This window comes from Monodelphis domestica, chromosome 4 (assembly GCF_027887165.1).
Source record: "Monodelphis domestica isolate mMonDom1 chromosome 4, mMonDom1.pri, whole genome shotgun sequence".
Taxonomy (NCBI): Eukaryota; Metazoa; Chordata; class Mammalia; order Didelphimorphia; family Didelphidae; genus Monodelphis; species Monodelphis domestica.
The window spans coordinates 377,207,191-377,230,624 of record NC_077230.1 but is presented as its reverse complement, the minus strand read 5'-3'; the positions used below and the strand labels follow the sequence as shown (position 1 = coordinate 377,230,624).

Sequence of the window (23,434 nt, the reverse complement as noted above, 5' to 3'; positions counted from 1 at the left end):
GATAAGACATGTCCAAACTCTTGAGTATTTTCACCAGCCAGAAAATGAGGTCTAGTTACTTTCTGACCAGGTCTGGAATTTTCTTCTTTCTCATCTCTACTTTCTTTAGGTCTCAGCGAACATTCCACCTTCTGCAAGAACTCTTTCTGGTTCTTAATCTTTAATTAATACTGTCTTTTTTTTTTAACATTAGTGCTTTTCCTTTTAGGTGATCTCTTAATTTATCTTATTTATACCTTGTTGGCATACTGGTGTTTGACAAGTTGAACCTGTCTTTCTACCTTAGGCTGTGGAACTTCTTGAGGGCAGGGACTGGTTTTGTCTTTCTGTGTATCCCCAGTGATTAGCACAGTACCTGGCACATAGTAGGACCTTAGTGCTTGTTGAATTGACTTCTTTCTCCTCAAAATCTTGTATATGCCCCCTTTCTCTTCAATTACATAGTCATCATCCTAATTCTGGCCCATATCACTGCTTGCCTGGAGTGTTTTTTTTTTAACCCTTATCTTCCATCTTAGAATCAATACTGTGTGTTGGTTCCAAGGCAGAAGAGTGATAAGGGCTAGGCAATGGGGGTTAAGTGACTTGCCCTGGGTTGCACAGCCAAGAAGTGTCTGAGTTTAGATTTGAACCCAGAACCTCCCATCTATAGGCCTGACTCTCAATACACTGAGCCACCTAGCTGTCCCTTAGGTGTGGTTTTGGTTTTTAAACCCTTACCTTTCATTTTAGAATCAGTACTGTGTATTGGTTCCAAGTAAGCATTAGTTATGGGGGTTAAGTGACTTGCCCAGGATCACACTGCTAGGAAGTATCTGAGGCCATATTTGAAACCAGGACTTCCTATCTCCAGGCCTGGCTCTCAATCCACTGAACCACCTTCCTGGTTGGAATATTGTAATATTCTCCTGAGGCTTACTGCCTAAAGCCTTTGCACACTGCAATTTATCCTCTCAAAGTGAAATGTAGTGCAGGTCTGACCACTTCACCCTCTTCTTAATAAATAACAATGGTTCTTATAACCTCTTGGATCAGATTTAAAGTCTGTGACTTTTTAAATTCTTTACAACTTTATCTTTTCCTATCTTTCCAGCTTTTGTTCCTTTCTGCTTTCCTTCCCACCCACCCTTTTCTTTCTTCTCTTTCTCCCTGTCTTTCTCTCTCTCTTTTTTTTCTTTCCTTCTTATCAAGTCCAAGTCCAAGACAGAAGATCTGTAAGGGCTAGTCATTGGGAATTAAGTGACTTGTCCAGGGTCAACCAGCTAGGAAGTATCTGAATCCATATTTGAATCCAGATCCTCCTAACTATAATGTGGTGCTCTATCCACTGGGCTACCTATCTATTCCCTTTCCAGTTTTCTTACACATAACATTCCTCTCATGCATCTAATCTCTTACCCACAAACCATGTTCCACTGACTGTCTCCAAGTTTGTATCCTGGCTTCAGTCCCTCCTGCCAGGGTTATTCTCCCTCTTCACTTCTGCCACCTTTCCTGGAATTCCTAGTATCCTTCAAAAATCATTCTAAAGTCTACTTTGTTCAGAATGCCTTTCCTGGTCCTCCAGCTTCTAGTACCCTTCTCTTGTTTTTCTCTGTTAGAATGTAAGATGCTTGAAAAAAGGGACTTTTTGTTTTTTGTTTTCATTTTAGTGATTCTCCCAGTGGCTGGGCAGTCAAGGTGTTAATAAATCTTTATTAAGCACCAGGCTTATGTACCAGGCACTTTGCTAAGTCCTAAAGATACAAAGAAAGGTAAAAGACAATTCTTGCTCTTAAGTAGTTCATTGTCTAATGAGGGTTCCCGAAGTCCCACAGACAATTGAAGATTTGAACCTGGAGGTCAGAAGAAAGATTAAGGCTGGATAAGGAAGGAGATCTGAGAATCTTCAGCAGAGAGAAGATAAATGAATCCAAGGGAGTGGAGAGATCACCAAGTAAAACAGAACATAGAAGGAAGAGGATCCAAGATAGAGCCTTGTGGGATACCCTAGGTTAGTGAGCAAAACCTAGAAAATTATCAGGCAAAGGAGACTAGGAAGGAAAAGTCAGAGAGATTAGGAGAAAAACCAGGAGGAGCAGAGTCTAGAGAAGAAATTATTGAGAAGAGAGTGATCTACAATGTCAAAGGGCATGCAATGCTACACTTTTTTTTGGGTCTGTATTGTATTATTCAGGCTGTTTTGTAAACTGTTTTGTCTTTGTAAATCTGATTTGTAAAACTAACCCAGTTCAGGTTTGTAGAATAAATGAGGTGAAAAGATCTGTGTAATTCATAAACAAGAAAGCTGAGAATTGAGTGACACTCAGTTGATTCAAACCTGCAGCTTTGATGAGATACCAACCCAACTGGCAAGTTAGCCATTAGAGGTCTGTACATTGGTTTATTGTATATATGAATATCCTAGGTCTGTTCATTTTGTTGGGTATATTAGTCTTGTTATTTCTTTTTTAATTTTTATTTGGTCATTTCCAAACACTATTCATTGGAAACAAAGATCATTTTCTTTTCTTCCCTCCCCCCTCCCACCACTTCTCCCATAGCCCACGATCAATTCCATTGGGTATCACATGTGTTCTTGATTCAAACCCATTTCCATGTTGTTGGTATTTGCATTAGAGTGTTCATTCAGAGTCTCTCCTAAGTCATATCCCCTCCACCCCTGTAGTCAAGCAGTTGCTTTTCATAGGTGCTTTTACTCCCACAGTTTATCCTCTGCTTGTGGATAGTGTTTTTTAGATCCCTGCAGATTGTTCAGGGACATTGCATTGACACTAATGGAGAAGTCCATTACGTTCGATTGTACCACAATGTATCAGTCTCTGTGTACAATGTTTTCCTGGTTCTGCTCCTTTTGCTCTGCATCACTTCTTGGAGGTTGTTCCAATCTCCATGGAATTCCTCCACTTTATTATTCCTTTTTGCACAATAGTATTCCATCACCAACATATACCACAATTTGTTCAGCCATTCCCCAATTGATGGGCATCCCCTCATTTTCCAATTTTTGGCCACCACAAAGAGTGCAGCTATGAATATTCTTGTACAAGTCTTTTTCCTTCTAATATCTTTGGGGTACAAACCCAGCAGTGCTAAGGCTGGATCAAAGGGCAGACAGTCTTTTATCACCCTTTGGGCATAGTTCCAAATTGCCTTCCAGAATGGCTGGATCAATTCACAACTCCACCAGCAATGAATTAATGTCCCAACTTTGCCACATCCCCTCCTGCATTCATTACTTTCCATAGCTGTTATGTTAGCCAATCTGCTAGGTGTGAGGTGATACCTCAGAGTTGTTTTGATTTGCATCTCTCTGATTATAAGAGATGTAGAGCACTTCTTCATGTGCTTATTAATAGTTTTGATTTCTTTGGCTGAGAACTGCCTGTTCATGTCCCTTGCCCATTTATCAATTGGAAAATGGCTTGATTTTTTGTACAATTGATTTAGCTCTTTGTAAATTTGAGTAATTAAACCTTTGTCAGAGGTTTTTATGAAGATTGTTTCCCAATTTGTTGCTTCCCTTCTGATTTTAGTTACATTGGTTTTGTTTGTACAAAAGCTTTTTAATTTGATGTAGTCAAAATTATTTATTTTACATTTTGTCACTCTTTCTAAGTCTTGCTTGGTTTTAAAATCTTTCCTTTCCCAAAGGTCTGACATGTATACTATTCTGTGGTTCACTTAGCTTGCTTATAGTTTCCTTCTTTATGTTCAAGTCATTCACCCATTCTGAGTTTATCTTGGTGTAAGGTGTGAGGTGTTGATCCAAACCTAATCTCTCCCACACTGTCTTCCAATTTTCCCAGCAGTTTTTATCAAATAGTGGATTTTGGTCCCCAAAGCTGGGATCTTTGGGTTTATCATAAACTGTCTTGCTGAGGTCATTTACTCCAAGTCTATTCCACTGATCCTCCTTTCTGTCTCTTAGCCAGTACCAAATTGTTTCAATGACCACTGCTTTATAGTATAGTTTGAGACCTGGGACTGCAAGTCCTCCTTCCTTTGCATTTTTTTCATGATTTCTCTGGATATCCTTGATCTTTTGTTCTTCCAAATGAACTTAGTTATGTTTTTTTCTAATTCAGTAAAGAAGTTTTTTAGTAGTTCAGTGGGTATGGCACTAAATAAGTAAATTAATTTGGGTAGGATTGTCATTTTTATTATGTTAGCTCATCCTACCCATTGTTATTTCTTTTTTTAAAAATCCTTCCCTTACATTTTAGAGTCAATATTATGCATTGGTCCAAGGAAGAAGAGAGGTAAGGCCTAGGCAATGGGGTTTAAGTGACTTGCCCAGAGTCACACAGCTACGAAGTGTCGGAAGTCATATTTGAACCCAGGACCTCCCAACTCCAGCCTGGTTCTCAATCCACTGAGCCACCCAGCTGCCCCCCTCCCACAATATTTAAAAGTCTATAGGATTTCTTTCTTTCTTTTTTGAAAAAGTAATCCCTTACCTTCTGATTTAGAATCCTTACTAAGTACCAGTTCCAAGGCAGAAGAACTGTAAAGGCTAGACAATGGGGGTCAAGCACCCCGGGTCACTCAGCTAGGAAGTGCCTAAGGTCACGTTTGAACCCAGGTCTTCCCATCTGCCGGCCTGACTCTCTCTTCACTGAGCTACCTCGCTGCCCAGTCTTTGTAATTATTTCTGAGTGTGTATGTTTATATGTGTCCTAGACCAACCCTGTGTTGTTCTTTGTGTTGAAGAGGGAGGTGCGGGTTGGAGGGGGTGTTTGCGCTGTAAGCTAGTTGGAATGTCTACGCGCGTGCATTGCACGCTGGTGTGTGCATTATGTTGCAAGAGTTTGTTGTGCACACACATGTGTATCTGAGAATGTTTTTCTGTTGCATGCTAGCACTTGGATGTTGGGAGTGGGTCTGACCGATGAACTTGTCAGCCGGAGAGAGAGTTGTGTATGCACGTGCCGGCGTGGGTTTTTGCAGGCTGTAGGCCGGTGTGTTGTGGACGCTTTAGAGTCTTGCGTGGACGGTGGCACGCTTGTGGATGTCCTATGAGAGAACGCATCTAGGTGGACCAGGACAGAATGTCCTGCTCCAGCCTTCAGTGCCGCATTGAGTGGTCCGAAGGAGGAGAGAAGAGGGAGGAGAGGAGTGTTCTCGCGGGAAGGTACCAAATAAGGCCTCGGCCCCTTTAAGGCGCCAGCTCCCTGGCGGCGGCCGGAAGTGTTGGAAGCCCGGACTGGCGGCGCTGGTGGCTGCGGCAGCGGCGGTTTCTGCGCATGCTCCGTCGGCCTCCCGAACTCGCCGCCCGTCGCCCGCCCGCCGGAGACGGTGAGGAGGAGGAGGGGGGAGGGGTGGGCGCGCGGGCTGCGGCGGGGGTGGGGGGCGGAGGCGGGAGTGGGGGCCGCGCGGCGGGAGGGGAGGAGAGGCGAGCGCGGAGGGGGAGGGGAGGCGAGAGGCGGGGGGGCTGCCTCCGCGGGCGTCTCCCCACGCCCCGTGCGTGCCGCCGCCGGGGGAGCGAGCGGACGTCGCGGCGCCGCGGGGGGGTGACGGGGGCGGGGGAGCGACGAGGCGACGCTGCCGTGGCCGCCGTGGTCGCCGTGGCCGTGGCCGCGGCCGCCGCCGCCGCCGGCGGGGCCGCGCGAGCCCCGAGGGGGGGAGGGGGGAAAAGAAGCAGGCCGCGCGCGCCCTCGGCCTCCGCCCGCCTGCTGCGGCTCGCGCGCCCCCGCCGAGGCCCGGCCCCGTCAGCCCCCAGCGCGAGCCCCCGCGGAGCCCGCGCGCCCCGAGCCCGGGCCCGGGCAGGGCAGGGCTGTGAGCAGGCCGAGCGTAGGAGCAGTCCCGGGCCTAGGGCCTCCGTGCGTGGCAGAGACCGCAGGGCCCCATGCGTCCGCACGCTTCTTTTTAAAGGGGGGTGGGGGGGAGTGAGGTCCAGGCATTGTAGGGGCCTGCCCAAGGTCACCCGGGGTGGACGTAACAGAGTCCGAAGGAGGCCAGGGAGGGAACCGGTGTTTATTTAGCAATACACTACGTGCTGGGCGCTAAGCTCCAGGCCTCATAAATGTGATCTCATTTGAACTTCACAATAACTGCTTCAGGGAGGATTCGAACTCTGACTCTGGCACTAGAGCCAGTATTCAGTCTTTTGCCCCAAGCCACGGGGTAACGAGCGTTTGTGTGTGTGGGTGTGCTACCTGTCCGCCCCTCCCCTCTTCTGTGTAGACAGAAAATAAGTGGTGCTTCCAAGGTCAGAGGTTACTGGAGGAGCCCCAAGTACTAAAAGACCCCTCCCTCACCTAGTTATGGCTGGAAAGAATTAGGGATGTTACTGGAGAATCGCTTCTCTGTCAGAGGTCGAGGAAGGAGCCAGGAGTGGTGCTAGAGGATCCCAATCCATTTCTATGTAGATCAGGGAATTGAGGGCTGCTGGAAGGATTTGTCATCCCCATCCGTGTAGCTCAAGGAGTTGGGGTATGCTGGAGTATCTTAGATCCCAAAAAGGAGCTATGAATGTTGCTAGAGGACTTTCACTTATGTCTGGGATGCAGTCAAGGGCAACCTCCTCTGTAGGGTCCCCTCCGCTATCAGATCTGGAAACCAAAACATTTAGAAAGTGAATATAATCTCATATCAGAGCAGTGCATTCACTCATTTAAATATTTAATATGAAAAGTTTGTTTCATTTACTTAAAGCATTAAAATAAAAATTAAGTCTTGTCTTCAGCTGGCTTTTCCTAGCCTGACCCTCCCCCTCTACCCCCAGTAGTGGCCTTCCTTGAGAAAGAAAGAAATAAATGCCCTATTTTTCTTATCTTGAATATCTCTAGCTATTTACATATTGTTTCCCTTATTAGAATGTGAGCTCCTTGAGGGCAGGCTAAGTTTTGCATTTTTTTTATAGTCACTTTTTGTACTGTGCTTGGTATTGAGGGCTGACCCCAGGGATTTAATTGATACAAGGAACTCTACCTGATCTAGGCATTACTTTCTCCTCATTCAACTTAAAAGTTTTAAAGGCTTTCCTAGAGCAGAGGTGTAAGGCAGACCCAACACATATTAAAATTAATTGGGAAATAGTTAAAAAATAAAAATACAGTAAAACAGTAATACTAATGTATATACTTTTATAAGTCACTATGTGGCCCTGGGGATTCTTATATGAGGTTTATTTATGAGTTGAGAGTGTCAACTAGAAAAAATGCAGAACTATTAAATAGTCAAAATCACTCTTTAATCAAGGGAAAAGGGGTTAGTGCTACTAATGCGACAAGAGAGCTTCCCATGACTGTACAGAGTCAAGACGCCCTGGTCACTAGCCCCTGGGAATGCCACCTACTCAGGATGGACTCTAAGGAACAAAAGAACTTGGGGAACCTATATACCCTTTGGAAATCCAGGGGCAGGGAAAGATGATTGACATTACTATGGCTACAAGGAAAATGGGAGTGTTCAAACTACACTGACAAGATACAATCATAGCTAGAAGCTAGGGTGCAAGAGAAGGGGCTGCTTGCAATGGATACTAAAGGATGGTTCATGCCCAGGTCTGACCTTCCTGAGAAAGGTTCTAATACAATAGGGGAAGCTACCTAAAACAAAGAAAGTCCTTAGCATATGCTTATCTCACCCAACCAGAATTATCATTTCCCTTCAGGGTAGATTCTCATGGGAACAGGAAACAAGTACAAGCTTTTGGGGTCTCCAATCTACAAGCTAAATCTAAAATTGGGGTTCATCAGACCCCACTAGTTTGGGATTCCTAAATTCCATGTTGACAAGAGGTTGGCTGACTTGCTTAGGATCATGAATCCTGTATGTATCAGAGGCAGGATTTGAACTCAGGCCAGCTTTTTCTCCCCAATACTATGGACCTAGTAAACAATAAATGCTTATTGACTGACTCAGCAATTATCAAGTGTTTACTGTATGCCAGGTACCCTGGAGATACAGAGGATTAGAAAAAAAAACAGTCTCTGCCTTTATGGAGCTTGCTTTCTAACTGGGAAATTGTACACAGTAAAGCCAAAACACAGAAGATGGACCAAGTCCTTGCAAGAGAATATAGAAGAGACACTAGTAGTTCTGAGGGAATTAGGAAAGGCCTCATGTGGGAAGTTGTGTGATGGTGCCCTTAAGGAAAAATAAGGACTTTGGGAACCTGGGTAGGTTTGGGAGGAAAGATACTGAGTTCTATTTTGAGTTTGAGGTTCTGATGGGACATCCATTAGGAAATGTCTGATGATTATTTGGTGATCAGGAGAGAGACTAGGGCTATTGATCTGGGAGTCATTTTCGGAGAGATAATTGAACTTATGAGATCACTGATAGAGAGGGAAGAGGGGCCAAGATAAAACCTTAGGATGCACTCTCAGAAAATAATCCAGTAGAGGAGACTGAGAAAGACTGAACAAATAGGAAAGCCAAGAGAGGAAGAAGTATCCTGCTGAAGAGGAAATAGGCAATAGAGTCAAAAGCTGCTGTAAGGGAGGGGAAAGGGGTTAATTTTTAAAGGGTTGGACTTGATTATTTAAGAATATGGTTGCCAGGAATTTAATTAATTCCAAAAGGATTTGTTTACAATTTATTTACAAAATGTAAAAAGAGTGAAGCAAGAAATCAGAGAAGATAGGGTAAGTAAGATATCTAGTCAGAGCACTAAGTAATTTACTTCCAGCCCCTCTGGGCAAGGGAGAATTAGTTTCAGCCCAGCATAGGCAAAGCTGAGGACCCTGGAAGTCTCTTCAGAAAATCTAGCAGTTTAGAGTCAGCTTTTCACTCACCAAGTGTCAGTTTAGTCAGTAGATTCTTCTGTCCCTCTTCACCAGCCTCAACTCGAAAGCATGAAGAATTGAATCCAGCAGAAGTAGAAGTCCAAGTTGAACTCGGATCCCAGAATTATGTCTCCATTTCCAAAAATGAAGAACTGAGTCTCACAGGAAGTGATAGCCCCTTTTAAAGACAGTTTATCTTGCATCACTTACTGTGCCTTCCCCTAATTCCACATATACCAATCATAGTTGATGCTCTGTTCTAGGACTGCCTAGAAGGCAGTAGATTCTGATTCATTACCCATTATCACACATATGGGTCACAGACCTCCCTCTTCATGATTAAGTGGGATATTTACACTTTTGGTGATTAGATCTAAAAATGGACAGATCTTCATACTTAACTTTTAATTACATACACTTATGGGGATTAAAATCTAAAAATAGACATGAGTTACAATTTAAATTTTCACAATCAGGGAAGAGCTAAGTACCTTTATTGTTATAATCAGGGGAGAGCTAAATCCAATCTTCACACTGCAGAAGTAGAAGAAGAGCCTGAGAAAAAAGGAAAGTATCCAGAAGGTTGGAAGCCACCTCCTTTACCCTGGAATGAGGCATGCCTTATGTCAGAACTTAGAGGAATCCATACTAATCATAGGAATCTACTTCTCACCCAACTCCTGCCTGCCTGCCTCTTAAGCTACATTTGGTAGAGGAGTTGTGGGAGGACCATCTCTCATATCAGAGATCTGTGAATGGATCTAGGCTACTCATAGGACTCCCCTCTCAACTACATTTATTTTTATATATATCCTGGTTGTTGATAGGACTCCCTTCCACCCCTTACCCCCCTCCCCCAACTACATATATATGTTATAGGAGACCACCTCTTAATTAAACATCTGGAATGAGGCCAAGCTGCGCATAGAACTTCCCCCCTCCCACTAGCCACATATGGCAGGGGAGTTTTGGGGGTATCATGGCAGGGATCTGTGAATGAGTCCAAAGCTGCTCCTGAAATACCCACCTCCTTCATCTCATGTCAGGGGGAAGGGCAAATGTTCAGACATTTGATGGAAAGTCTCCCCTCCATAGAAAAGGAATCTAGTTTGCTCAGAGGCAGCACAGTTTTTTGGAAAGGGTACCAAATTTGGAATTGGGACGTGGGTTAAAATCTTGGCACTGTTATTTACTACTTGTGTGATCTTGGACAAATCACCTAGCTTATTTGTAAAATGAAGTGATTGGAACAGAACAGAAGTTCTTAACCCTTTTTGTATTGTGGACCCTTTTGGCAATCTGCTTAAGGAAGGAAGGAAATCAACTTTGGTTAAGCACCTCCTATGGATCAGACACTGTGCAAAGTGCTTTTACAAATATTATGTCATTTGATAAGCCTGTGGACCTCTCCTCAATATGTTTGTGCCTACATTCATAGACGAATTGTTTTTTCCCATTCAAATTCATAGACTTCCCCAGTCAAATCTATCCATGGATCCCACATTAATAACCCCTTGATGCAATCACTGATCTTTATGGCCCTTTCTAGTTCTAAAGTTGTTATTTATTAGACTGTGAGCTCTTTAAAGGTAGGGACTGTTTTTGCTTTTTGTTTGTAACCCCATCTCCCTGGGGATACTACCACTACCTGACACTTAAATGTTTGTGGATTGATTGATTGGGCTTGTGATGACATATCTGTTTCCCAGGGAATAGAGAAAATGGGTGTGGGATTTGGATGGAGAAACCTTGTTAGAGAAGATATCAGTGGAGAGGATCAAGGGTTGAAAGCCTATGAACAAATCCTATGCTGGACACTAGCTCTGTGACCTCTCCAGATCTTAGAGGATCTCATCAATAGAATGTGGATATCAATAGATGTACTACTTCTCTCACCCAGTTCTGAGACTCAAATGAAGAAATATATGTAAAGCTCTTGGTGGACTCTTTAAGAAACTGTGTAAATGTCAGTTATTGTTACTAAAGAAATTCCCTCCTCCCCCATTCCAGTATATGGAGAAAGGGCATGCAGGGCACTGATGAAGGACCCCATGCCATTTGAGGGGCTCAGGGAAGAAGCATAGAATGAAAATAAAATATTCCAGCTTATGCTGATCTGGGAGGGGAAGAGGCCTTCCAAGGGCCTCTTGAGAGGAAGAGAAATTCATTTTAACCTTCATTGGCCAACTAAGTGTGGTATTTAACCTCTCTAAGCCCTAGGGGATTCTCTAAGACCATAAATTGCCCAGAAGGTGCTGAGCTGCCTTGATAGAGGGAATTTCTTCATCCTTGAGGAAAATGATGAAATTTCAGCCAGCCCCAGCCTGCTGTTAAGGGCCAGGTACTGTGCTTGATCTTGAGGGTGATAGAGATTAATTTTAAATATTATTCAGTTTTCAAGGAATTTAGTTTCTCTTTTTTAAAAGTTTTTTTTTTATTTGATCATTTCCACCATCCCTTCTCTCTTCCCCTTAACTGAACCCTCCCTTTATAACAAGAACAATTAAGCAAAAGTACCAGGTGAACTATGACCATTTCTGATGATACAGCATTCTTCCCTGATATCCCATACCACTCTGAGAGGAAGGGGTGTTTTCATTATTCTGGGGGATCGTGACTAGTTTTTGAAGGATCCAATTCAGCTTCCTCTGAATAGTTTTTTCATTTATATTATTATATAATAATTGTGTGCTTTTTTTTGGTTCTCCTTATTTCACTTTATATCAGTTCATATAGCTTTCCCAATAAATTTCTTTGAATTTCTTATTTGTCACTTCTTTCTTCACAATAGTATTTCATTATGTTCATTTACTACCATTTATTCAGTCATTCAGTTTCATGCAGGCTTATTTTGGCCCTCAATTCTGGCTTTTAACTCAAATTGTAGTCCCTTAAATCATAGTGGGATGACTTTACCAAGCTTCTTGTTGACCACTCATTTATTAGAATCTAGAATAGTGATTTCCAAGCAGCTATTTAGAAAGCTTTACTGTTCCTAAGAACATTGCTATTACCCTGACTGTGATTCTTTGTAATTTATTTTTTGCAGGATCACTGCATTGAATTAATGAGAAGGAATAAGAAATGGGGGGAAATCAGGGAATGTTGTCCTAAGTATACCTTTAAAATAAGAATTGGCTGAGTATAGACTACTTTTCCCTACCTTAGCTATTAGGAAGTAAAAGTAAGTATATTATTGGATTAAATATTTTCCGAATATATTTATAATCACTACTTTTCTAATCCTTCAAATTCTAGACCTGATATCTTTGCTACATTGAGCACAATTAACATATTCCTCCAGTCTAGTCATTGTTTTTCTCTTACTTTTAGGAGAAACATAAAAGCCTGAATTTAATTTTGAATATATCAAATCTCATTTTTTTACTTTTCCTACCACTTTGATTTTCCTTATTTTCTTTTTAAGCCAGCAAGGGGTTCTCCATGATATAAAGACATTATAGATTTTTGAAGGTCCTCCCATAATATACCCAGGGAAGCTTCCTTCCCATCTTGCCCCAGGAGTTTTTGTTGTCATGAACAACAGAACACTTCAGTTTGAATTCAGCAGAAGGCAAGATGGTTTTGCCTTTAGCTGATACAGTAGTAAGAAGTTCTGGTTTCATATTACTTGTCAGAAATTGGGCCCTTTGGGTGATAAAGGAGCACCCCTTTCTTAAACTTGCCTCTTAAAAGAACATAAGAATTGCCATATTGGAAGGACAGGTAATGCTGTATACAGAACACTGAATTTAAAAGCTGTAGACCCGGTTTCGAATTCTAGCACTTCTTACTACCGGTGTTAACTTGGGCAAATAATTTTCATTTCTCATGAGAGGGATCGACTAGATGACTTTTAAGTTTCATTCAACTCTAAAGCTATGTTAACTGTACTATAAATGCTCGAAAAGTTAATATGGGTACTCTCAACATATAATTTTAGTTAATAGTATATTGTGGGTTTGGTGTTATCCATAAAATTATCTTAGGCCTTTTGGAATCAGTTTTCCACTAGTACCACCTTTTAAAGGTACCAAATGCTTTCACAAAATACTTTTCTAAGTTACTTTTATTTTTTCCAAATTTACATTGTTCAAACTTTTACACTTTTTTGAAAAACATTTGTTGATATCTTATGTTTTCATATGACCTTTTTTTCTGACTATCCCTCCACTCCACCCCCACCCTCCCCCACTCTCTTCCTCTACCCAGTGAGGCATCATAAGATCATAAATTTCTAGTTGGTAACAGAATAAAAAAGAAAGAGGGGTAGGAAAAGCAGTTCTGCAAAACTAGCAAAAATAGCATCAAATCTGACAATATATGGAATGTTCCACCCATAGTTCTCCACCTTTGCCCAGAAGGAAGGGAGGTTTTGCTTTACTTTTACAGGTGCCCTTATCACTGGAATTAAGGAATTTTCTTATGTTGGGGCCTGGTAAAAGACACTGTGTTTTCTCTGGTCATACCCTTTTATGATTTTATAACCTGATTGATTATGTCCCTTTCCAGATGGGAAGAGTATTAATCTGGTCTGTTATCACAAATCAGCCCCTATCCTCATGGTTAATGTTTCTGTGTATTATCCAATGCATCAATTAAGCAAGCAAACATTTATTACATTTGTTATATTTGTTTTTTTTTTTATGTTTTAGAGCTTCATGGTCACCACTCAAGAAAAAATGTAAATAGGTTTCAGAAGGGTTTATTTAATTTATGGGTCAATCTCTATCTTATCCCTTTCCACAGTGATAAATTCAAACCTTCTTTCTCTTCTGGCCCCCAACTCCATCCTCACCCTCATCTTTCTCAGCAAGTGATCATATTTGATTTTACTGAGAAGATTGAAGCTATCTTTCATTTTCTCTTCCCCTTCAATGCTAAACCCTAGGAAAAATAGCCCTGCCTTTACTTCCTCATTATTCCTTGAACCAGGCTCCTGAAGTCTGGCTTCAACGCATATCATTCCTTCCCAAGTCATCCATGAACTTTTAGTTGCCTTTTTACAGTTTTCTTCCTCCTTTACCCCTTCCTAGATAATCTCTCCTCCTAAGGCTTTTAAGATACTACTTCTTTCTCATTGTCTTCTTAAACCTGTCTAACCACTCCTAGGTCAGATTTCCAAATTGATCCTCCTTCTATTCCCACCTCTTAAGCATGGGTGTTCCCCAGTTTTTGGGCCTAATTCCTCTTCTTTTTAAGCTCTTCTTAGAAGAACACACTCACTACCCTGGCTACAGTTGATCACTTGTATTCATTTACATGACTCCCCAGACTTCCTCTCCAGACCCTTTCTACCCTCTTAGCTCACATTGGGCATTTCTTCTACCTTGCTAGATAGTTTTCCCTAGGTGTGTACTTATGAGGCTCTAAATCAAACTTGCCCTACATTGGACCCAGCAGCTTTCCTCCCTGACCTCCCCTAACCCTCCCCTCCTCCAGTCTTCTCTTGATAACACAATAATCCTTCCAGTCACCCAGTCTCTAACCTTGGAGTCATCTTTGATGATTCCTTCCCCCTCATCTGCCACATCAAATCAGTGCTGCTTGCCAGACTTTACAATATCTCTTGCATCTTTTCCTCTTTATTCCTATTATCAGTCAGACTCATTCAGACCTTATCAACTCTCTTCTGGACCAATGTACAAGCCTTTTAATTGGTCTCTCTACTTCCAATGAGTGTGTCCTCTCTATGGTTTGTCCTCCATATTGTTACCCAAATAATCTGATGGTGAAGGAAACATGTCAATTCTCTGCCCAAAGACTCCCATGTTTCTCTTATATAGTGGATAGAATACAAAATATTGTGTTAAGCCCAATACTTTGTAACTTCAACCTACTTCTCCAGTCTCAGTCTACATGACTACTCCAAACTACTCCAACTGAATTTAAGTACCAGCCATTCCCCATCCATTCTGCCTTCCTTGTGGCAGGATCACATGGTACATTCTCCCCTTCTTGCTTTTGTAATCTTTTCTTCTTTCAAGGCCCAGCCTTACTATTATCTCAAGTCAGTCTACAAAGATTTGTTGTTGTTCAGTACTTTGTCAGACTCTTTTTTGGGTGTTTCTTGGCCAGGATACTAGAGAGGTATGTAATTTCTTCATTTCATTTGACTGATGAGGAAACTGAGGCAAACAAGATTAAGTGACTTGCCAAGTTAGAAGTATATGAGGCCTGATTTGACTTCAGACCCAGTGTTCTATCCAGTTCACTATCTAGCTGTCCCAAGGATTAAGCACCCAAGATGGGCCAGATACTCTGTTGTTACAAAGACAAAAAGTAAAAAAGCCCTTACCCTCAAAGGACTTACTTAGTTTTGGAAGAAATAACATCCATAGAAAAACAAATACAAGATAATTAATTGGTAATTGGAGAGTCTGGGAATGGCCCAGTGTAACAGGCAGAACTTAAATTGAGATCTGAAAGATATTAGGGATTCTAAGTGAAGAGGGAATCTTATGGGCATGGAAGTCAGCTGGAACAACGGCAAAGAAATGAGAGATGGAATGTTAAAGAGAAGGATTTGCAAGTAGGGACAGAATGAAGGGAATAATGCAGAATGAGCCTGGAAAAGTAGGCTAGAACAATCCTAGGGTCTTTAAATAGCACACTGGAGTTTGTATTTGACCAGAGCTACTAGAGGTTTTTGAGCAGGAATGCATACTTTGATATGTTTATTAGAAATGTCATTGAGAACTGGAGAGATTTCTAGGCAGGGAGACCAATTTAGGAGGCTTTGACCAGGTAAGAGATGATGAGGGCTTCAACCAAGATGGTGGTGATATGTGGAAAACTTCCTCTGATTGCCATGAGATCTGAAAGTGGTCTTTTCTGACCCAAATTTTCTTGGAGCACATTAGTTTTCTTTGGCTGCATAACTTTTATACTTCATATCATTTTTACTTCTCCAATAGGGCATAATAAACTTGAGGGAAGGGACCTTGATAATTTTCTCATCTTGGTGTCTCCAATACATTGCTTTGCACAGAGAAGGCACTTAACATTTTGGTGAATAAAATATAAGGAAATTAAGCAAAAGTAGAAGTAGGGGAGAAGGTAAAGAATTTCATTAAGTTCCTAACCGTTTAAGCTTAGTGTTGAGAACACACCCAGAGTCCTTCAAAACAACTTTTGCTATTGATGCCATAGATGAAATAACAGACTGGAAGAATCATAAATCAATACACCTTTATAACAAAAAGTCAGAAAGACCAGGGTTAGATCTTGGCTCTCTGCTCTCTATGTGGACTGAAAGTTGCCTAACCTTTTTTGGTCTCAGTTCCTCATCGGTAAACTGAAGGCATTTCAATGAATGACCCCTGTGATCCTTCCTGTCCTAAATCTATCAGCCTATGATTCTTGCCTTTCTGAAATTCATTCTCCAATTGGTTGTATTAGGTGACTCCTACCAGTTCTATATTTATGATCCTTTAATCCCATGAAAAGAAATAGGACCATTGGCAGTGGTGAGCTGGTTTATGATCTCCAAAAAAAAAAAATTCTCAACATTCTTTTAAGTTAAATCTGTATTAACATTATTCATCATGGCTTTTGACAAAATAATAAATCAAGTTCTGATTTGGATTGTTTGCCAGTTCTTGGAGGTACAAATGTTCACACTGACAATTTAACAGTCAGCTCTCCAGAACCCATCCGAGCTGGCTCCAGCTCAGTTTTAACTGTTGGGTCAGTGATGTAGCCTGGGGTGGTGGTGGAAAGAGAGCTGGGTTTAGTCAAGAAGACTTTACATTCCAAACCTGTCTCTGACATTTATAAACTGTGGGTGAGCCCCCTAACCCCCTGAGCCTGTAGTACCTACCTTACAGGGCTGTTGTGAGGCTATGTGATCCAGCCTGGAAAGCATGTTCATGCTGGCAGGGATAGGGCTGGTAGGTAGTACCCACTACCAGTGGTGGTAAGAAGCAATTTTACTAGACCTCTACATAGGCCCTGTTGAACATGTTTCTTTCCCTGAAATTCAGGAGTTTCAGATGGCAACATCCATTTGCCTTCTCCCCAAGCTGGGGTTTGAAGAGCATACTCTATGCAGATTGCTCTACAAGAGTTAGCACCTTGCTTTCAAATACATAGTAAGCACTTAATAAATATTTATGGATTGAAATGGTCTCTTCCCCTAGGGAGCTTTCACTTTTGGGAGGAGAAAATATCTGTACTCATAGTTTACATGACAAATATTTACAGTATGCACACAAATGGTGAAGGCTACTGGAAGGAGGGGAACCTAAACCTCCTTTTCCCCACAGCCTTTATCCTGGTCTGGGAAGCTTTTCCTTAGTCCAGTTTCTTAGGGATTACTACTTGATGCTTTCTTTGCCCTGGCTGATGTTTGCCCTGGTTCCCACTGTCTGAAGGCCAAATTTTACATTTAAAATTTTTTTCACATTTAACTTTCCTCCAGGGTTCTTTGATACCCTTAGAAGAAGGTTTCTCAAGCCCCCACTGATTATATTCCTCCAATTTTAGAGTCTAAGCTCCTCAGTTCCATTTAATCCCTTAAATCAGATGAGTTTCCTACAAAGAAATATTTACTTCAAAGATAAAACAAATAGGAACAAACATACATTCCCCCCCACCCTACACTTGGGGGGCATGATCCTCCCCCATACCAGTTTCTGAAAAGAGGAGAATCAAATCATTCTCACAGCTTCACTGAGCTCCTATGTAGCATTCATCCCTCTGAGTTCTAAGTTCAAAGCCGCCCCTTGAGCTTTCATCCCTAGGATCATGGCTTCTCAGGACTTCTCTCCTACCAGAGCTTGTCGTTGATAGAGCTTCATCCCTTACAGAGTTCTCAGCCTCCCGACTTCATGTGAAAGATGGCCAATGCTGAAGTGAGTGTCCCTGTGGGGGATGTAGTTGTGGTGCCGACCGAAGGGAACCAGGGGGAGAACCCTGAAGACACCAAAACCCAGGTGATCTTGCAGTTACAGCCCGTGCAGCAAGGGTAAGTGAGCAAAACTTTGGATACTCTGAAAATCTAGGGAGCTGTGAAGGATCAGGGAGAGAAAATATTATAAAACAGGAGTGCTCTTAGCCCTGACCCATTAGAGGTAGTCTCCCTTCCTCAGACACCCTGGCCTTTGTCATTAGTGATGGTGGTGGCAATAAGGCAGGCAAATATATAACATTGCAGGTAGGCTTAAGAGATGTTACCTTTCTTGTTAAGGGTCTTTGGACCCTCATGAAAATGGCAACCAAATATTTAAGAGCTTGCCATATGCAAAGCACTGTGGCAGGTGCTATAGACAGTGTGTTCTGGAATGGCTTGTACTAAAGGCAGGTTGTTAAATTTTCATTGTGAATATTTACAGCTCGGAAATTGGCAAACACAACAAATCAGGGATTGATTTATTGTCTTGTTGATTGTATAGACTCCAGGAAAAGTGATGGAGAAAATGTGAAAATAATGCAGGTTAAACTTAAAAGTTTGTCCTATGTCCAGTTTTTTTTTTGTTGTTGTTGTTAAACATTTACCAATACCACACTGGCTGTAACAAAGACAGGATCCTCACTCCTGTGGAGCTCAGATCTCTTTGGAAAAAAAGAGGAATTTGTAAAAATATAATTTGCCTTATGAGATAGTATATGTGGAAAAGGTTCATAATAGCTTTTTGGGCTGTCATGTCACACATTTGACCCTAGGATGATCAGGGAAGATTTCACAGAGGACATGGGATTTGAACTGGATATAAAAGGATGAATAGGAATTAAACATGCAGAAATAATGGTAGGGAGGGACATATTAGGGACAATTCCTTCCTAAAATAAGGGTCCTGTAAAGGGTAAATTTAGGGTTGAGACTGAATATAAATTTAGTTGGTCACCAGAGATTTAATTTCTAAATCCCAATGAAACACTCAAATCAGAATAGAATTTTATGGTGGTTTATTTACAACTGAAGGAAGAAATTAAGAATGAGAGAGAGAGGAAAAAAAAGAGAATTTAAACTGTTCCAGCCTGGGCTGAACCAGGCAGGAGTTCAGAGGCCTTGGCCACGGGGCCTCCCCAGAAAGCCAAGGGAAAGGAGTGTCGGTCTTATCACTCACCACATGACCGTCTAAAGGAAGCCATCTGAGGAGCTCCTCCAGGCTCCAGTTCCAGGGTCAACTTCGCCAAAGCTCCCTCCCCACAGGAAGTGACTTGAAATATAAAGGCAGTTCTTTACATCACTCCCTATGTCTCACATGTGCCAATGGTGGCTTAAGCTTGGCTTAGGACAGCTCAAGGGTCAGTCATTTGTTTCTGATTTGTCACTTGCTAGCATATGCCAGTCATCCTCCTCAATTACTTAATCCTTAAGTGTGGGTGCATACATTCCTGGGTGCTAGACTAAGCAAAATGGAGAAAATCTAAAATTCACAGTCCCAACATCACACTCAAATCAACCAAGAGAGATATTTAACATTGTCATAAGAGATTCCCTGGCCTCTTTTGACATTTTCTTCAAGTGTTTCAACCTTTGTAGGCAGAATATATTTTATGGAGTGTAACTTGAATCTTTCCTGGTGTTTTTTCCCCCAGAGATACAGTAGTATAATCATTTATTATTAAAAAAAAAGAAGAAGAAACCTCCCAACATTTTAAGAAATGCCAGTTTATGATAAAGAACATAATAACATGGCATTCACATTAGGTTTTTTATTTCTTGTTCTAACTTTATTTGATACTTTTTTTAAAGCTTTATTTGGTGTCTTTTGTATTTTATACTAGTCATTTCCCAATATACCACACCTTACACTGAACCCGCCCCTCCTCCAAGAAGTTAAGCAAAGCAAAACCAGTAGACAAAATGATACCACTTAATAGCATATGTAACATCACACTCCTGTGGTCCCTCTACCTTTTTGTCAAAACAAAGGAAATGTGCTTCATTCTGGTTTGGAAAGGGGCCAGTTTAGCTCCACCATGTCTGGAGAACATCCTGACAATTAGCAGTATCCGAAAGTGTAATGGGCAGCCTCTGACTGTAATGGGTGGTGAGCTCCCATTCTCTTTGAAGGACTTTGAGTAGAGGCTAGAGGTGATGGTATATCAGACAGTCTGGATGATGTGATTCTTTCTGTATATGGGTTGGACTGGATGGTTGCTGAGATCCCAACAAGCCTTGTATCACATGATTCTGTGACTTCTTTATAGTTATTTCTTACTTGACAATAATGGTCTACTACTTTCATTTATCATTTATTTCTTTGGGGCAGCTAAGTGGCATGGTGCATAGAATGCCACGCCTGGAGTCAAGAAGACCTGAGTTCAAATGTGCCCTCAGACACTAGATGTGTGATCCTGGACAAGTCACTTAACCTTTTGGTCTCAGTTTCCTCATCTGTCCAGTGAGCTGGAGAAGAAAATGGCAAGTCACTCCAGTATCTTTGCAAAGAAAACCTCAAATGGGGTCATGAAAAGTTGGATGTGATTGAAACAACTGAACCAATTGTTTTAGTCATTTTCCAGTGAAGTGGTACCCAATTTTTTTTCCATCACAAAAGTGCTGCTATGAATATTTGTAGATATAGGAAGGATCTTTCTGTCTTTAACCTCTTTATATTCCTATATATTCTCTCTTCATAGACTTAGTTCTTTTCTTGTCTCCTCAATTCTATCTCTTCATTGCCTTCATTGTATTGCATTTTTTGGGTGGGGGGTGGAGGTTTGGTGTAGATACCCTCTTAGTCTCCTTGGACATTTGCCCTTTCATTGAAGGTTGGGAATAGTTTCCCTGTGTTCATTTAGAACCAGTTACTGTTCTTGTAGACAGAATGATACTTGTTAATAGCTAAATTAGCAAAGAACAAAAAACAAAAACCAGCTTCTTTTAGGATTTTTGGACACAGATACTAAGTTTTTGTGAGGTTGAGTCAGGGGATTGATTTCTAATTGTTTAATGTTGATAGGAGTTTTTAAGAAATGAAGGGCTAGTAGGTTTTAAAAAAAATTTTTTAACAAAAGGAATTGCTGGTCATGTGCATTATTGCAAATATATTTTATAAGCTCTTAGAAGAACTGAGGACATCAGGATTCCACCACCAAATTTTTTTTTTCCCAGGGCACACACTGCCTTTCACATAATGGTCAATATAGTAAACAATATAAATATTAGTTTTGGGTCTCAATTGCCTTATTTATAAAATGAAGGATATGAATCAGATGACCTCTGAGGTCCTTCCCAGGTCATCATCAGTGATCCCTCAAAAAACCTGAACCAACTCTTATGTGCTCCCAGTTTTCTCTTCTCCAGGCTATCTCTCTTCTTTATTGCCCCTCATCATCCTTTTCATTCTTCTCTGAACCTGTCTTCCTAGTCTCTCCTCTTTTGAGATGACATAGTCTTGGACTCAAGTACAACACTGTAAATGTATCATTGCTTTTATCCTATACCTAGTAATATAAGCTACATTTAGCATTTTGGGACAGTTCGGTCACACTACTGACCTATAGTCGTATTGCTGTCAAATAAAATCCCCATCTTTTTTCTATGAATTTAAGCCAGATTTTTTTTCATCCTGTATTTTTGAAGTCCCTCCTCCCCCCAAGTACTGAAGCTTTTGTACCAATCCTTATTTGATTCTATAGTATTTTAGGATCAACAACCTAGTTTGGCAAGATCTTTGTAAATCCAGAGTTTGTCCTTTAACAGTTAATGCTCCCTTCTTACTCTGGGTCATCGGCAAATTTGATACAGCATTTCTTCATCCAGGTTACTGATAAAATATTGAATAGAATGGGATAGTAGCATATTGCTAGGGCCTCCCTCTATGCTTATAATCTTTCCATTAACCAGCATTTTTAGGAAGAGTCAACCAACTATAACTATCTAATTGTACTTCTGTACTTTATCCATATTTTATACCTCTATCTTGATCCCTAGGATCTTGTTAGAGATTTTATCAGATGTCTTGCTGAAATCCAGCTATGTTCACTAGCAACTGGGATGTAACTGAATTTGCTGTCAAAAGAACTGACTTTCCCATTTATTACCTGTGTCAGTTAGAACAAGGCTTTGGTTTCTTCATCTGTAAAATAAAGGGATTTGGATTCAATCTCCAAGATACCCTCTGGTTCTGGTACTCTGTGATTCTGTGGCATCTGTAGCATTTCTGTAGCCTAGTAACGTCATCAATGCAGAAATTAAAGTAGTTTGTAATGGCTTGTTTCTTGTGGATCATTTCTTCTTCCTGAGTTCAATAATCTCGCAGTGATCTTGCTGGGACTTTATGTCAAGCTTATCAGTTTCATAGTTGTCTTTTTTCCTTTTTCCCCCCTTTTTTCAGAGAAGGACTTTTACCTGTCTCCAGATATCTCTTTCCTCACTTATATAGATCACACATTTTCTGGAAGATAATGAACAGTTGTTCCTTGATGACATTTGCAAGTTCTTTCAATTCTCTGCAGTGTAATTTTTCAGGGTCTAAACACTTGGAAACTCACTTAAAGCACATTGGTGCTTTCCTACTGCTATTTCAGTTCTCTCATGACCATGTTTGTGATGCCCATTCCAGATTGAAAATCATTTTCCTTGAGAGAGTAAAGACAGAAGCAGAACAATTCAGAAGTTCTCTTTTTTTCTATGTCATCTATTAGCATTACACCGTCTGCCCTAAGACAAGGACCTTCCCTTTTCTTCTTCCCCCAAACATACCTAAATACTGTAAGCAATTGTCTTTAGCATTGTTCTCAATCTTCCTCATGCCAGTCAGTCAGTAAGCATTTAAGTACCTGCTCTGTGTATGTCAGGCACAAGTCCTGTGATTCTGAACCAGTTTATCGTATATTATTAGTCCTTGGAGATGTCAGTCCATCCTTTCTCCTTTATATGTATTCTGAATTCTGAGTACACTGAAGATATTCCTTTCTCCACAGCCACATTGGTCCCCCACTTCCTCATAGGCATCATTTGTTAGAATGGTATCAGTTTCTTTCTTTCTTTTTTTAAACTGTAGAGGCTTGCCATTTCCTTCTCCAGCTCATTTTTACAGATAAGGAACTGAGGCAAATAGGGTGAAATGACTTGGCCATAATCATCACACTGCTAGTAAACATCTGAACATTTTCAGATTTGCTTTCCCAGGGTTTTGGGTATATGTTTAACTATACCCAATCTTATCTCCCTAGCTGTTAAGAGTTGTCCATAAGTAAATGAGTCAGAAAGACAACAGGAGTTCAGACCTGAGTTCAAGTCCCACCTCTTGAGAGAGACTGGCTGTGACATCTATAAAATTACAGGTCCAGCAAAAAAGATAAAGTAAGTAAACATATACACAGAGGTATATTATACATATGAGAAAAAGTGAGTGAGCCATTGAGATCAGGTCAATAACACTGAAACACTGGTCGTAAAGAAGAGATCTGAGAATATACTTTCTTCTTCCCTCCATACCCCTTGTAGAAGTTAGGGTCCATAGAGATGGAGCATTGTATAGATAACATCAGATTTTTTTTTTATGTATTGGTCAGCTTTGCTCACTTTTTCCCTCTTCCTCTTTTTCTTAAAAAAAAAAAATTCTTTGTTATATGAGATGGTTTCTCTGTGAGAGGAAGGAGAGGTATACAAAGGGAAATTGAGGTAACATAAAAGCAAAAGATAATAAAATATTAATTTTTTAAAAGAAAGAAAATAAATGAGAGTTTATCCTTGCTAAGCACAAAGGAAATGAAATAAAGGGACTCAATGGGCTGGA

The 23,434-nt window shown here is 41.0% G+C and overlaps 1 protein-coding gene and 1 long non-coding RNA gene across 7 annotated transcripts in view; one reads left to right on the top strand and one right to left on the bottom strand.

Moving 5' to 3' along the window:
• Positions 1 to 5,049: 5,049 nt before the first annotated feature.
• The window catches only part of GMEB1 (glucocorticoid modulatory element binding protein 1), a 39,496-nt gene continuing 21,111 nt past the window's right edge, over positions 5,050 to 23,434 (top strand). For 2 of the 6 annotated variants that reach the window (XM_007491483.2, XM_056795418.1), the window contains exons 1-2: positions 17,567 to 17,703; positions 22,869 to 22,998. Coding sequence is in view for 3 of the 6 variants with exons in the window: in XM_001365169.3 (XP_001365206.1) it covers positions 17,576 to 17,703 (128 nt within the window). In the remaining 3 variants the exon portion in view is untranslated. Of the gene's footprint in view, positions 5,299 to 10,949; positions 11,077 to 17,545; positions 17,704 to 22,868; positions 22,999 to 23,434 lie in introns of those variants that run through there. The other 4 variants (XM_001365169.3, XM_007491481.2, XM_001365104.4 and 1 more) reach the window with 4 other exon arrangements.
• Positions 5,963 to 9,398, bottom strand: LOC103100532 (uncharacterized). The gene is made up of 3 exons (XR_466452.2): positions 9,227 to 9,398; positions 8,745 to 8,913; positions 5,963 to 6,554 (listed from the first exon to the last, which is right to left on the bottom strand). It is a non-coding gene; the product is annotated as an uncharacterized LOC103100532 (long non-coding RNA).